General features: G+C 36.1%; 1 protein-coding gene across 4 annotated transcripts in view; it reads right to left on the reverse strand.

Moving 5' to 3' along the window:
* Window positions 1-3,173: 3,173 nt before the first annotated feature.
* Window positions 3,174-16,598, reverse strand: part of NECTIN3 (nectin cell adhesion molecule 3) — a 43,278-nt gene continuing 29,853 nt past the window's right edge. For all 4 annotated transcript variants that reach the window (XM_050331343.1, XM_050331342.1, XM_050331344.1 and 1 more), the window contains 2 exons: window positions 14,059-14,210; window positions 3,174-5,969 (listed from right to left, as the gene is read on the reverse strand). In XM_050331343.1, coding sequence (XP_050187300.1) covers window positions 5,386-5,969; window positions 14,059-14,210 — 736 coding nt within the window. In that variant the 3' untranslated portion in view covers window positions 3,174-5,385. The remainder of the gene's footprint in view (window positions 5,970-14,058; window positions 14,211-16,598) is intronic.

A 16,598-nucleotide genomic window follows, 5' to 3' on the forward strand; every position in this document is an offset into this window, starting at 1 on the left:
ACTCACACTTTGTCAAGATAGGATGGCCTTTTTTTCCTCGGGGTCAGCAGCACTGTCACAAAGATGGTAATGATAAAAAGAGCAAGGACTGCTCCAATCACAGCCCCTGCTACAGCAACAGAAGATGTCTGCTTAAATGGCACATCTGCAATGTGATAGCACAGATTACACCTTTAAGAAGTTCACATACTTTCAATACTCAGATAAGCTACTTCAGCCTTGTTCTGAGAAATGCTGCTTCCTTCTACCACCAAACTCAAAGCCTCATCCTGTATTAGCAGGATGTAAAACTCTTGCAGTTTTGACTCTACACACAGAGATAAAAGCTGGTTGAATTCAGACAGTTCATGAAACCATAACCTGATTTCAAAAGTGTCATTGACCACTTTTAATAGGTTAAGCTTCATGCTTTAAAAAATAAAGCTGCATGTTTTTATTTTCCATTTCAAGGCAAGATGACATTACAGAACACATGCTTTGGACTTGCATGAGCTAAAACCTAGACAACTATGGCTTTATTGGTAATCTTTCTTTAAAGACATTGAAGTCTGTAGAAAGTAAAAAGGAAAACGTAAAATCAGGAAAAAAATATATACTACTAGGAGCAATGGATATGCAAACTTACTAATTACTTGGCTTGCACTTATAAAACCAACCACTTAGGCCACCTATCATCTCTGGGACTTAACACTTCACGCTACAAGAAAGTAATTTTCATAAATAAATTTTAATGGAGGGGAGGGAAAAAAGGTGTCTTTTTCCTTCTAAAGCATTTTGTTTTGACCTTAGCATTGTCAAATCCAAAGTTTAACAACTCTCATACTGAATTAATGCACTTGTCAGTCTTTAAAGGTCACTCCTTTCACTCTGCTTGGAATTCAATGTTTAAGTCTCAAAACTGAAAAACCTGCTAGCACTTTGATTTAAAAATCATCAATCCCAGTTATTTCAAACTTGCATCAACAGGCTCATCAAAAAGTTGCACAGTTGGAATAGTTCATATTAGCTGCACTAAAACTGTTCCCTGTAAAATATCTGTAGCATACATTAAATGATGCTCTGATCTACATTGAATACTGAATGTGAAAGGTTAACAGCAAAGAATTTGAAAATTAACACAGTTCTATACCTGCAATATATCATCTACTTCAGTTGTTTTCCAAATAAGACATGACCATTCCCTATTTAACCTCTTACCAGAGGAAATTTTGAGAGCCCTTCAGCTACATGTTCTATTCACAGGTAAAAAAATGCTTGAAATATTCAATATGTTCTATCAGTGACAAAAATATAATGTTGTTCTGCCTGGATGCTGAAAAGCTGGACAAGATAATCTCTTACTAAAAAAAAAAAACCCAAAACACTTAATTTGGAATCTAATAAAGAGATTCTTGTCCTCTCATTGCACATGAAAGACATGACAGGAACACTACCCTGGGATCACACTCACAAAGGTATGTTTGAGTATTTATTAAGCTATGATAAAACTAAGACTTTTTTGTGACTTCCTTAAAGTTACAGAATAAAGTCACGGAGTAACAACTTGCAGGAGCAAATTCACTCCACAGGATTAATTAATGTCCCACCTTCAGTGATCATTGTTCTAGTTTACATAACGGCTTTCTTGGCACAAGCTCCATTTGTGTCAGATACCAAGCTGAACACCGTGAACCTGTCCTGGTTTTGCTGGGAGAGTCAATTTCTTCTCAGTAGCTGGAACAGTGCTGTGTCTCTGATTCAGCATGAGAATAATGTTGATAACACACTGATGTTTTGGCTTTTGCTGGACTGTTTTTTTTTTATGTGTGTCTCAGAGGAGGTATACCAAAGAAAACTGGGAGGGAGTATAGCTAGGACAAGTGACCCAAACTGGTCAAAGGAATACTATAAACCACAGAATATCATGCCCAATATGAAAACAGGTGAAGTTACCCAGAAGGGAGGCCACTCTGGCTTCAGGAAGGGGATCTGGCATTGGTCAGCAGGTGGGGTGCAACAGTATTGTGCACTTGTTTGTTTGGGTTTCTTTCCCCTTTTTGATTATCATTATTATTTACTATTATTGTTATCATATTTTACCTTGTTTTCAAATAGCAAGTTGTCCTTAACACACAACTTGTACTTTTGATTCTTCTCTCCATTTGACAAGGCTGGCAGGGAGAGAGGGGAGGTGAGTGAGCAGCTGTGGGGTGCTTAGCTGCCAGCTGGGTTTAAACCACAGCAGAAACATAAATCCTAGTTTCTTCTGAAGAATGGGCACATAAATCATTTTAACTGGCTTCAGTTTAGTTTATACTGAGTGCCCTCTTCTTTAAGCGAGAAAATTGCAAATAGCTAATATACGTTGTTAGGTCCAGAATTCACCAAGTAGCTTTGGTCTTGTGGTTACACCAGAAGAATTTCTTGACTTGTTCATACTAACTTCACAGTGCCATTTTTCCTGATAAATTCTGTTATAATGTTGAAACAGAATAGAGCATTACACTTTCAATCAAAGTCCAGCCATTGAATCCCATTTTGTGTGAGACAATAACCACCCATTTGCTTCTGAACACCAGCAAAAATAGTGATATCCCACAAGAGTAACAACACACAGGAACTGAGGTGCAATTACCACAGGGTACACTGAATTTACTTTCTTATTTCGCTTTGGCAAAAATGGAGTCTCAAAAATTTCATCAGTCCAACCAGGAAAATGATCAGAAACCCAGACCACCATGCCAAGGTGAAGAAGCCAGAGAGCACCTCACATCCATGGTGCCAGTTATGCAGCATTTTAACCACCAGTTGGTCAGAAATAGATGGGAATTGATTCACTCCAAAAAATACAGTTAAAGTAAAGCTACAGCAGCCAAAAATAAAAGAACGAAAAAAAATGAGACTTTTTTTTTTTAAGCACACAATTCCTAGATAGTGGATCAGCTGTGCTTTAAGTGAAATTGTTTGGGTAGCAACTATCACCACTTATTATTCTCTTATCTTCTTAAAACAGTTCCTGAAGACACTTGTTTTATAAGCTTAGGGTCAACAAGGGGAAATGCCTAAGAGACCAGATTAAACAGCTTAAACACTTCAGTTTATTCTAACCAACCCCTGAGTTTGTGCTTTTCTGTGCTTTGCTGTCTTCAATTTTTAAGAATATACCTTTGAAACATTTTTGAACACTACCTATGTTCCAGAATGTAACAAAAAGTTTATTCACACAACAGCCATTTGTACTTACAATCAATTCTTTTTACAGCAGACATAATGTACAAAACATTGCAACACGCATAAGCCCTATCCGTATTATCAACTTCAACTCCAGAACATTTCAACTTCTTAACCCATAGGAATTAAACATATATATATTTTAAAAATCAAAGCAAAAAATTCCACAGAGACAAAAGCAAGATATCCCATGTGGAAAACCGGTTTATGGTTATGTTTATTTCAAAGTAACACCATCTTTTAAAGATGATATAACAAGTATTTTTATTTGAAGAGAGGTATAATCTCTTTATTCCAGAAATAATTTGGATCAGAACCTTCTACTAGAAATTTAATTCCTTTCCTTGTGTTTGCACTCAGTCTACAGATACCCACTTGCTATTGTTCTTGAGACTTTGGTCAATCATGTATTAGTACTCCATTAATCCAAACACAAACTTAAGTTGTTTAGGGATGCTTTTCCATTGGAATTTCAAATAAAGCTGTTGTCTTATTTAACCTTTTTTGAAGACATGCAGTCATATGCAATCACAGTGTATTGTCTACAACGCTCAGTACAACTATGTTCATGAAGCTCTAAATGCTGTAAAGCTACCAAACATCGTGAGGCTAGAAAAGAACTTCCAGCAAGAATGCTCATAAAGCAGCTGTAATTATGCAGCCTATTTCACCTCAAAGGTAGCAGTCTTCCCTTTTCAGGTTCCAAACACTAATAGCCTTATCAGCTTCAGTTTCCTCAAGCTAAACACTTAAAAATGGCACTTCAAAAGATCTATTATTCTAAGTATGAATTTATCATTGTTCTGTAATTCCTCTAAAGTTATTCCATTCCTCCCTAAATAATCAGCAGATCTGGGCTGGTGAATCTGCTCAAGACAAAGTAGAACTACTTCAGATGTCAAACAAGATGTTCTACATATAATGGATACAATGTCATTTGAAAGAACAAGAACATGTTGTTAAATCAGTATTGATTATTTGCAGGGAAAACAAATCCACTGCAGTACAGAGACTGCACAAGTCATCAGAATTCCTGTTTCATAGATTCTGTAGTTGCATCACTGGAGAGTGTGTGTTCAATAAATGAAGTAGCAGTGCAAGTGTCCACTTCCCTACTAATAATCTGAAACTAGTTACCCTCTTCAAAGCAGGCATTGTAACTTATTCGGAAGCAGCGTAAAACCGCTGTTTAAACTTCCGGTCATAAAAACTCTTAACGTTTTTTGGCACCTGGATAAATAAGCAAATTCACATTAGCCTCCAGCTTCGGAATCTATATTATTCTCCTTAGTTGTGTCCAATTCTCCAATTCTTTCAAATTCAACGGTAAGATTCCCACATAGCCTCCGAAACAGGTCTCAAAAATTGCACCCTGTGTACTTGCAAAGAGCACCTCGTACGCGTTAATGAGTTTTGACATCCTGCCAATTACAGGCCCAACAAAATACCTTACTGTATGTATATACAGACACTAGAATAAGCTTTAGAAATCAATGACTATAAAAAAATAACTTTTCATCTTATTCAAATACAAGCCTTTGACCTGTTTACAGTTACTCCTCAAAATTTTGTTCATAAGTTAGTTTCAGTGCAATGACTTAAATTTTAAGTATATAGTTACAAGAAGGCTCATTGAAATGCTAAGAGGTATTCATTTTTATTCAGAAAAAAACCCCTAAAAAATAAAGCTTAAATTCTGCTGTAACTCATTTTACTGGGTAAAATACTTGCTATATAGAAGCATTAAGTTTACCATGGATGGTACCTACACTGGAATAATTCAAAGCCCCAAAAGATTATATTTGATGATTGATTTAGGTAAACTTAGTTTTTAAATCAGAGAACCAAGACAGCCACTTTTTATTCTTAAACAATATTGTATGGGAACTTTAATTTAGCCTTTTTTTTTTTACCTCTGACATAGACTAATATAAGCACTCTGCGTTAAAACTCCAATTTTAAACAGTAGTACAGCATTGGGAAAAAAAAAAGCAGCTCAAATACATTTTCCCCAGATTCAGTATTTCCATTGTGTCAAGTTACAATATAAAAACCTTCAAAAAAAAAAATCAGTTTCAAAAAGTTTATTCCTCCTCTCTTGTGTAAGTATAAACAATCTGAAAGTGACCAGCCAATGAAATGAACTGTAGATACACGTTTAGTTTTCAGTGGTTACTACACATACCACTCCCTCCGAGATATTACCGCGCCATCTAAGTGAGAAACAAAGTCCTCATCATCATATAAGTCACCACCCATAAAATTCAATCCATACGTTCCACCTTCATAGTAATCCATTCGTCTTTCATAACGTTCCTGGTACCTGTTAGTATTGTCTACATTGTTCAACTCAGGTTTTTCAGGGTCTTCTAAATAATCTTTAGATATTACGTTCATTGGATGCTTTATTTCTTTTTTTATACTGTCAGGGTAAGAATCCACATCATCTGACTGCAGAACATCTATTTGAGACTCTTTTTGCATATCTGACGGTGGAATGTAGCTCTTAGCAAAGTAGTCACCACGGAACGTCTTTCTTCTCCTATAGCAGAGAATTCCACCCAGAACACTGAGAAGTGAGAGTAAAAGAAGCCCACCCACCACAGAACCGATGACGGTACCCCAAGAGTCGTCCTGCATTGTTGGCAAGGTTGAAGTTGGGAAATCTATTATTCTAGGCTGTGTTGCTAAACCTGTGATGCCATCAGTCGAAGGATGCCAGGGAACCGTGGGCAGTCGAGTGGTAGTAGTAGGAGGATCTAATGGAAAGAGCAGAGAAGTAGACAAGACACAGAAAAGGCACAGAATGTCAATGCAAGCTAAATCAGTTAAGGGTTTATAAGAAAGCAAAGTTGATGGGTATGTTCTACAAGAATAGTTTTTCATTCTCAAGTTCATGGCACTACACAAAGTCTTACATTTTCCACAGGCTTTGAACTAGCTTCGTTAAATGTGGCTTTGGGCTATGCTGCAGAAGGATAGAAAGTACAGGGAGTAAACAAAATAAAGATCACCTTCAAGCAGACATTTTGCCCTCCTCAAAGTAAGGAAATGCAGGTTTTCTGCTCAGATGTTGACTGTTCACCTCCTTCATGGAGGAAAAACCCAAGCAGGCCTCTAACTTTCCATCCAGCATTTAGGAATACTGGATCAAATTAACTGATTATGCCACAGAGTCAATTACTTCACACTAAATTTCCACTTCAGAAATTGTTCAGGGCATTAAGTATAAGAATGAAAAACTATGAGTTGTGTAGTCTGCAACATATGAACTACTGATTTTTAAGCTAGTCTCTGCAAAAACATTTGTTTCATTAATACAACTTACTCAGCCTCACTTTGGGATTAGTGAAAGAAGCATAGTTAAAAATGGCATGTATTAATCTCAAAGTAACACTTATGTTGAGCAAGGAGCCGTGAGGTTTTTAAAGTAATAATAAAAAACCGGAACATTTCAAGTAAAAATTATTCCTATGCATTCCTCCTGAAAGCAATTTGATGCCTCATGCACAAAGAAATTTCCATATTCATTCCTCAGTATGAAATACCAATTGATTTCATGTCAGGTTATGTATGTAAACAAGAGACTGCCAGCTACCACAGGTCTCCAGCACACAGCTTTTCCCCTTGTTCTTTAGGTCTGCTGGAGATGTGTGCATCTGTATTGCTGACAAGGTTCCAAGTGATGGGCTGATGACACTGAGAAAGCCTCCTGAGATTACACCAGTCAATCACAATGTTTTATGCAACTCCAGTTCTTATTTCTGTGCCACGCTGGAAAAAAAACCCCTACTTTTTGCCTTGCCCAATGCAAGGTAATTATTTCAAAATCAATAAAGCAACACTAAACATGTTATTATAGCTTGAACCTTTCAGAGAGAATATTACATGGACAGCCAAGTAGCTCATTACACCATGTCATTCAGTTAAATGCCCATAAGCAAGACTCATGGAACTACTACTACCACCATATTAGAGGCACCCTAGATTTAACACCATAAGAAGTAAACCAGATAGAACTAGAGATCTGTCAGGCTTCCAGTTATTTGACAAATCACAAACAGCCATAAATATGATTTTTCATCTTACTACTCAGAGACAGACACACAATTCTCTCATAGTAGACAGAATCGACACATTTGTCATGATCACTACAGATCTTCAGACTGCATCTCACTGCTTAATGCAATGCTTTAAGTTCCACACACTAAGTTTTCAAAACGCATAATTATATTACTTGCTACGTAAAAGTGATGATTTGTTAGGGAGCTATACGTAAATGAAATTAATTTGACAGAAGACAGGAAACTGAACAAGAAGGATGCACTACCAAAATGAACAAGAGGAACTCAGATTATGATTTTAGTAAAAACTGATTTAAAGTAAGTTTGATAATTTAACAAAGAAGTAGAGATTAAGCAATCCAAGTTTACCAGGCTTCCATGTCCCACACATCCATAGATCAAGAAGATAAACCTCACTTCCTTGAAAGGGTATTTCTTTTAGACAGATTTTTTAGCTCTATTTATACTCAGCAGAGGGGTTTAGGTTTTTTTTTTGTGTGTGTGTTTTTGTTGTTTTTTTGTTTGTTTGATTTTTACCTTGGCTTTGCAATTGCTCATTTATTTCCCTCTGATATTGAGATTTTAAGTCCCATCCTCTGCATGCACAACTATGCTATACTTGCATTCTGGCAAATTTAATCACCACATACGTGAAAAAACCACAGTGGTAATTACACTCCATATATTAAAAAAAACAACCAACAAACAGCGTTTTACAAAAGCTTTTCCTTAATTTCTGATTCATCCACTTGTTTTCAAGTTGTGCTGCTGCATTATCTGAAAGAACTAATTAGCACATTAATCTTAAATTAATTGCAAATGTATGCTCAATTAAGCATTTGTTTCTATGTATTCCTTGAATATAGATATAACCATGATACCTGTGCTGCTTGTGTCCACACCTCTTACTGTTGAAGAATGACAAAATTAAACATGTCCCTTCTTGTTTAAAAGGCCAATTATAAGAAAGAATAAGTGAAGTTCACTTCTGATGTCACCCAGTGCTTTTTAAATGTAAAACTTGTGGTTTTTTGTTTGTTTGTGTTTTGTTTGGTTTATTTTTTTTAAGAAAATGCCACTCTTGTTGGTTGGTATGAAAGACAATATTCTTTCATATCAGAAAGCTGTTTAAATATTATATTTCACATAATCACCAATACCTGATTGAATTCTGAATGCTTTCTACAAAACATCGAGCACATAATTTTAATTTTAATTGTTTCATATGGCACTTGATTCAAAAGCAACAATTTCCCACATTTTACTTAGGATCCAATGTTTAACAGCTTTTACTGACGTAGGCTCATGCTGCTGCACAAACTACAACAACATAGTAATATATCCATGCAGGTCAGGGAGCTAAAAGTGGTATAAATTCTAAAAAATATTTGGGCTATGGTTAAATGCATCTTGATTTCAGTTTTTGTTTCCTATTGTTCTGGGCTCTGTTCACATCCTTATTACACATGCTCTGCAGTAATGACGACCACAAAGACCCCCATAAAATTTCTTCTCCTTCTACACAGCTACCATCCCCATTAAAACAAGAGACATAACCGAGGAAAGCAAAAACCAGTTTTCTAGTATCAATATACTGAGTCAATCAACTCACCCCATGCACATAAAGAAGCCTGGTTTTTGTTTCAAAGCTTTTGACGTAGTTTTCTGCTCAGTAAAGCAAGACTTCCTCTTCACTTCAAATGAAGCTCTAATAACACCTCAAATTAAAGCACTATGGTCCTTGTATACTGCTTAGTTTTTTCTCTATTAATTATTTTTGCAATTGTTTCCCATAAAAGTACTACCAACTGATCATTTTATTTTTTCCTTCAATTCTTGATCTTTTTCTCAACTCTAAAAATACAAACAACTTGGCCTGGGAAGGTGAGTTTCCGCAGTTAAGTTTAGTAAAGACATTCAATTAACATGATAAGTTTCATCTCCCAAATACCACATCTTCCCACTTCAATCCCCCTGAAGTACTTTGTCGTTCAAATGTGTGTGACCCACCTTTGCTTCTGTGATAAGTCAAAGCCAACAACAAGCCAAGTGGAAAGAAATGGATGGAACATCCTCAGAACCAGACCATTAGCTTCAAAATCTTAGGTTAAGTTCTGTCTTGGTATCAGTATCAACAAGCACATCATTGTAAGAAAACCAACTAGACAATATAATATTTTCAAACTATAAATCATTTTGGATTTAGCCCACTGTGAAGTAATTCAGAGGTAAGGTGACCAGCTCTACAATAGGTAAGATAATTCAATACTGGTACACATCTCCTTTGGTTAAAATTTCAGTTAAGCATTACAGAAGTAGTTTTGGAAGGAGAGGTTTCTTAGCTAGTTATTGTGTATTAATATAGACAAAGTCTGCCTAGTTCCAAAAGCCACAATAAAGTGGCTAAAAGTAGTTCCCCTTATTTGAAAAAAAAACAAAAAAAACCAAACAAAAAAACCCACACCAAAACCACAAACCCCACCTGATTCAAGATGCAAACATGCCTTTCTTTGACAAGGACTGCTATCAGTTACTTATAATCCAAAACTGAGCTGGCTTTGCACAAATTACAAGCTCTCTCTTCGCACCTGTCATTTTCCTGAGGGATAAGTATCTGTCTGGACATGTATGTTTGCACAGAGACATATTTACCTTTGCCTCTTAACCTGCTGTTGTTGCTAAATTTCACTTAGATGGCAAGTACTTAAAAATTGAATAATAATAATTCAACTTAGCTGGGTGTTATAAAAACAACCCTTTCTTTCAACTGTTGAAAAGCTTACACAGCAACTCCTTTATAACAGGAGGGAAAGCTGCCTTGCCATCAAAGGAGGCTTTCAGAAATGTCCAAGAAGAAGTGATATGGAAATTTATCAGTCTTTCTCCAACCATTGGGACTGTAAAAGTCAAGAAATAGATGAGGACACTGTGTAACCCTCTCCCCACAGTTTCTTGTCTATCAAGGCTCCACAACGGAGCAGAATGTTTCCCTTTACATTATTTGTCAGTGTATGTGCCCCCATGTCTATTTTGGCAGCATGATATGTAGACAGGTACCATCAATTTCTTTCATCAATCATATATTTTCAAAGTTTAGAGTACTTTTGCAGTTTCTAGCTGGGATTTCCACACACTAAATAGAAGATTTTGGTATTTCTTTGGGATACAAGAGAAACTTAGCATAAGCTCAAGCATGAAGGAATATTCAGGAAGACCATTAAAGTTTCAATGCATGCCATATCAGGGAGCAAGAAAGTTAACAGTCAGAATATCCTGGGAAGTCCTTTGCTACACAATACAGAAAAAGAAAAAAAAAGCAGTTTGTACTTTAGAAAATGAAAGTGCCTGAATCCACAATGCTCTCTCAGAACAGAGGTGTATATATGGAGAAACAAAAGCAAAACCAAGGATCAGCCTCTCCTCTGTTATTCCTTACTATGCTCACTCTACAAGAGGGTGACCCTGTACTTCCAAACCACACCTTCCCAGGATTGCTGGCTAACAAAGGCTGGCTTTACTTTTAACAAGAACAGTGTCTCTCAAAGGCAGTCACGACAGAGGAAGTAAGCAGGTTCCTGTCTGAATGCAAGTCTCACAGGTCACTTCTCCCTTGCAAGCAGAGAAAGGGAAGGCCTCAGTAAGCAGTATGAAGGTGAAGGAACACAGAGCCAAGAAAACAAAATTCAATTCCTTGCGTAAGCAAACTGAGTAAATCAATATTGCAAGAGAAAGTGCTTTACATATCAAGCCTACAGCTTCTTTTGGAAAACCTGGCAAAATAGGACTAGGTCCAGAACTTCAGCACTTGAACCTCACAAGAACCATGACTTGCTTTTGCTGGAAAACTACACAGAAAGTTTGCCACTCTCTGAATGAGTGAAAAATAGCAAATATATCAGTGCCTTAAAAGCAATATAAAAAAAGTCTGTCTTAAAACAACATTTGAGTATTTCTCTATCCCTGTAAAGATGCATTATCTCCTGTAAATAAAAACTGGTGATTTTACCATTTAGTCCGTATCAACTTGTTCTCTTCTATTTCCCTACTCCACCTTAAGAGTACTAAAAAAGTCAAGGAGCACAACAAAACTTATTAAAAATACAGTTGGTTTTTTTTTTTTAACAGTGAGTATCAGGACAAAAGGCAATTTTTTTGTTCAGCTAACATTCATTTCAGCCTACAACACATTTCAACTTGAGATATTTTTTGCTAGCAGTTAAAAAACTTAATTACCAGCACTGTGACTGTTCAGAAGCATTAACACCCTAAATCCTTTTTGACATCTTTACAATTAAAATCTGAAAGATGTCCACTAGGCTTCAAGCTTTCCCTTTGTTTTATGCCAAGTTTCATACAGTGGATAAAAGCAAAGATAGAAAAATAAGCTAATTGCTTATTTCATGTTATTGCTGATTGCTTCATAGTACAGTAGTGCCACATTTGCCATTACTAGATACCTTATCAGTTAAGTCAAATATTAAACGTGGTAAGATTATTTCATAGTTACTTGTCCATCCTGCACCATTAAGGGCATTTCAGTTATTTAAAGAGCCAATCACACTGAAAAGTTATTCTTAAGAGTTACAATACAATGTGTTTAATATTCCTTTCTGAAAACAACACAGGTATTACACTTATGATTGCCCTACCTCTCACATTTTTATTAAGCCTCCTATATATGCAAAGTTAATACACAATGCTTTTAATCAGTTTCGTAGCATGAGGTTTTAAAAAACTGAAATTAATTTAATGTCAACTAAAGTATTTGTTTTTCCTGGAGCACTTAACTAGGAGAACCATGACTGTATGATTTCTAGCTAGCTGAAGTTCAGTTTTGGTGCTCCCTAAAACCAGCTGAGTTTTGGTAATTGCACTTAAATCACTACAGCGAAACAAAGTCGCTGAACAAAGCTGAGAAGCAGCACTCATGCTAAACAGTATCCAGTAGTTCACATCCAAGATCAACTACTGCAGCTTAACTATCTCTGCAGTAAAGTTTGTTAAGCTATGATACATTTGCCATAGGCTGGAACACAAGTTGTCACCACAGCCCAATCGGCCTGTACACTTTTCCTGCTTTTCAAAAACTTGATTTATTTCAAGAAACACCATATATGATTTCCTGGTTGGTCTATTTTGGTCTGTTAGTTGTAAACATAATTTGAATGATGGCCTTAGATCTTCATGCATGACAATCATGGTAAAAAGCACGAGTTGTACTTAAAGCAGATGATATTCACAGAACTGACAACTTGAAAAGTGGTGCACTTGAAAAAACTTCCCCCATTCCTGAGACTTAGAATAAGGCTGAAAACAGCTATAAACTGCACTGTTGTTTTCTGAGTATTTCAGTGTTACATTACAGGCAAATATTTCACCCTATTTAATGATGATATTTGAATTTTTTTACTTGATACTTCTTAAAACATGCCCGTCTTTGTTATTGTTTTGAGACTTCTATGCAGCCATGAATTCTTCTTCACAGAAGCAGCATTATAACCAAGCATCCAAAAATAACTTCTCACCAAAGTAACTTCCATAACTTGAAATCTTTTAAGTTATATAAAAAAGTTTGATATAAAAAAGTAATATAAAATTCTAGCTATTAAGTTGCTTACAAACAATTCCACTGTCTGAAACTACTTAGAAGTTTCCTGTTAGCTAGGTCATTAACTCGGCAGTTAATTAGAACTTAACTACAATGTAGGCCATTGTGGAAATCTAGTATGTCAGTCTGACTGCAACACCATCATTTGTTCTAAAGATGCAGACAACTATCAAAAATGAATTCTGACAGATGTGGCTTCAAAGATCCTGGACCTTAAATTTTAGTTTCAAGTTCTCATTCTCATCTCCGCTCTTAAGTGTTCATATTGAGTTTTAAGTTCCTTACTAAGGAGTCAGCTGTGTTTGCATCCTGTAAGAGGCTGATGTGCACTCTGACACTTAATTCCCTTATCGAAATGGCCAATGTCAGTAACTTATTGAAAAGATTTTAATTTTCATGTTTGTATTATCTTCCTTATAAAAATGATATTAACATTTATTGATCAAGCTAGGTATTACTAATTTTCCTAATCCATTATGGAAACCTGCAGAGCTTTTCCACACTTGACAGCACCATTCACATACACCGTAAGTCATGCTGCTCTTTCACCAAGAAGGTGTCACAGTAAAACATTCATTACATCATGTTAACAGATACAAGGTTGTGTGCTACAACAGTATCTCTCACACAACAGCTGTGATGCTAAACAGTCACACACATCTGCTATATTATACTAAGTAGACCAGCAAGTTCTGCTTGAGATACTTAACTTCATGATTACTGCATACCAGCATCCTAAGAAAATAAGATGAGTAACTGGTGTGTAATACACATTCAGAACATAACCCTAACTTCCTTAACGAAGATCACCGTTGGCTTTTCTAAATACATTTCATCACCTCCCACCAACATCTGTTTTTTCAATTTATTACAGACAAGGTGCTGTTTATTGCAGTCAATATACCTCATCAAACACAGGTTAACACTGTAAGAAACAAATTTCAGTTCACCTACCAAGAGAAAGTAATAATCTCAGAAGCACCTCAACTTTAAGACTTTGTACTACGTGTGCATTATTAATTATGCCAAACTGTATTATAACTCTTAAATCCGTATTTCAAATAGATTCTCATACAAAAGGTGTAAATATTTCATGCATCAACTGGCTCTTCAGTTTGTTAATTCAGTCACTGACCAAAACACAGTTAACACACTGTCTTTGCTGAGAAGACTTACCTAATATGTAGACAGTCTTTTGATCACTCCTCTGACCAAGTGAATTAGTCACCTTACAGATGTAAGTCCCAGTGTAGTTATAAGTCAATGGGCTGCTGAACTGCAGAGTACTGTTGGCAGACAGCAATCCTTCAGGCCACTGTCCATCCAACCTAGAAACAACAGTTATATTCCAAATGTGAGTCTTTACAACTAGTTTAAATAGCAAAGTTTAAAAGAGTATTTGTAATAGTCTGTAAAGTGAACTTTTCACTGTGCTCTGACATTGTCAGTGGGCTTTTCCTGGATGTTCTCAGTGTGCACCTGAACATTTATTCAGTATTTAATTTCTGTGCCAAATCCTTTAAATGTCAAATCTGCTGGCACTAGCAAGCTGTCTACAAATGAAGACTACTACAGCTAAAAAACATTATCTCAAAAGAACTTGAAGGAACGAGCCAACTCAAGCTCTAAAAACTAACAGTCTAACTAAGAAGCACTTATACTGCTGTCAAGATTATATGCCTGTTCTTTTGCATCTGGTTGAGTACAAGAAATATTTCTGTCCATACATGCTTCATTTACAGGGCATTTTGACTAGAATTTCTGAGCATGAGTTCAAGCAGTTTCCCACTTTCTTGGCCTGCTTTTTCTCATCCCTGATCACTTTTCCATCCGAATTACAGCGCTGAAATAGATAATATCTGGTGGTTATACATTTGGGGAAACAACTAGTTAAAAAAAGGAATTGTTTCTAGTCAACTGGCTTTTCCAGCTCTATCATTTCCCTGTACCATTCTGCCTGAGACTGCAGTAACAACTGTGTAAACACGACGAGAAAGGGGAAAGGGCAAAGGCACTGGAACTATTTCAACAGAGCTGCCAACTGCCCATTAAACACCTGTGTAATTTCATGCCAGTGCATCCCATTTTCTAAGTACCTATAAAGAGCTAACCAGGCCTAAATCAATATGCAAGCATATGTACACCAGATTACAGTACATTGAAAGCAGTTAGAAAGTGTGATTTTAAAAGCAGCACTGAAGAAAAGCCACCCAACACCTTAAAATAAGTATTCAATTAAAAAAAACCAAACCACCCCACAGTTAACAGTAAAAATGATTTCCAACAAATGTAGGTTGAAGACAACATTCCTACTACTGTGCTGTGATTATTGCCCAGAAGTGCCTCAGCCATATTAAAGCTGATAAAAGTGATCAAGCACATACTCCGTAATTTATTAGTACCAGAAATATTTATTTCAAGAAACATTATAAAACAGTCAATTTTTTTGCCAGGTCTATGCTAACAAAATTCTCATACGTTCAACATTTTTAAATTATTGACCATGAAAATATCACTATCCCAGCAAGTACAATGCCATCTTTGATTCCAAGGGACACAATTTTTTGGTATGGTAGTTCCTCATGCATCAGTATTACAGCTTCTTTGAAAGGTTTTGTTCCTGCTCAAAAAGGTACCCGCTTTATTCCAGAAAATTTAGCTTCTGTGTAAAAGTTGGTTCCATTTTAACCTTAGGAAGTATAAAAGTCACCTGTGAAGCTCTAAGTGCTTTAAATGTACTTAAATATGTTTATTTCTTCTGGAATTACAGACAGAGGTAGTATTGATTAGTTCTTACATATGTCTCAAGTTCAAATGAGAGAACTGAGAACACAGTGCATCTGAAGAAGCAAATGGTACTGCTGTTCAGCTGCAAGCCTGGCAAGCTTTCCTGAACAGAGGAACTTTAATGTGTTGAAATTTCTCATCACGCTGATTTTGAGCTAAGCCTGGGATGGGGATGGCAGTCTGCTGAAGCAGTAGGTAAAGTACACATTTTACTAAAATTAATTCAGCATAGCCATGCTATCCTGACTGGAATGAGTTGCTGACTGAAAGTTTCAGTGGCTGGTTTTAGGATTGAATCAGTTGCAGTAATGCTTTGTTTTCCTGCAATACTGCCATCAAGCAATTCCAAACTTATCAATACAACATTTTCAATTCACATCACGACTACTGTTCCTCTACATTGAGTTATATCCACTAGTGCGAAGGTAGGGAAATTGATTACAGCTTCTAATAAATAAATATTCCCAAATATTTACCAACAGAAGCCACTATAACAGTTACACATAAATTCACACTTATCCTTAGGAAAGTTATTTCCTTTTCTACAGGCAACAAGTAAATCTAAAAGAAAAGGGTTTATTTATTTATTTATTTATTCTTCACAGGACAGACTTTCACCTGTGCTTGCTTTTATTGTCCTCCTTTCTCTCTTGCACAAAGTACAGCCGTGTCTGCAAAAGCCAAGCAGTACACTTCACAATAGGGACCACCTAAATCATATATTCATCAGGTGTGGCTGCTGTGTTCAATTTTATTTTTTTTTTACTAGACACATATGTTCAAGGCCTAGTTTCCAACACGATGGATTCATCTGACTTGGTAACTACTTGAGCACTTTTGAAAAACATGAAATTCTATAATTCAGTAATTTTCAGATTTTAAAATGCAATACAGGTAAGTCTGTTCCAGTGTTTACAATCTACTCTCAG

Source organism: Myiozetetes cayanensis, unplaced genomic scaffold (assembly GCF_022539395.1).
Source record: "Myiozetetes cayanensis isolate MyiCay16 unplaced genomic scaffold, myiCay2020 scf5-8, whole genome shotgun sequence".
Taxonomy (NCBI): domain Eukaryota; kingdom Metazoa; phylum Chordata; class Aves; order Passeriformes; family Tyrannidae; genus Myiozetetes; species Myiozetetes cayanensis.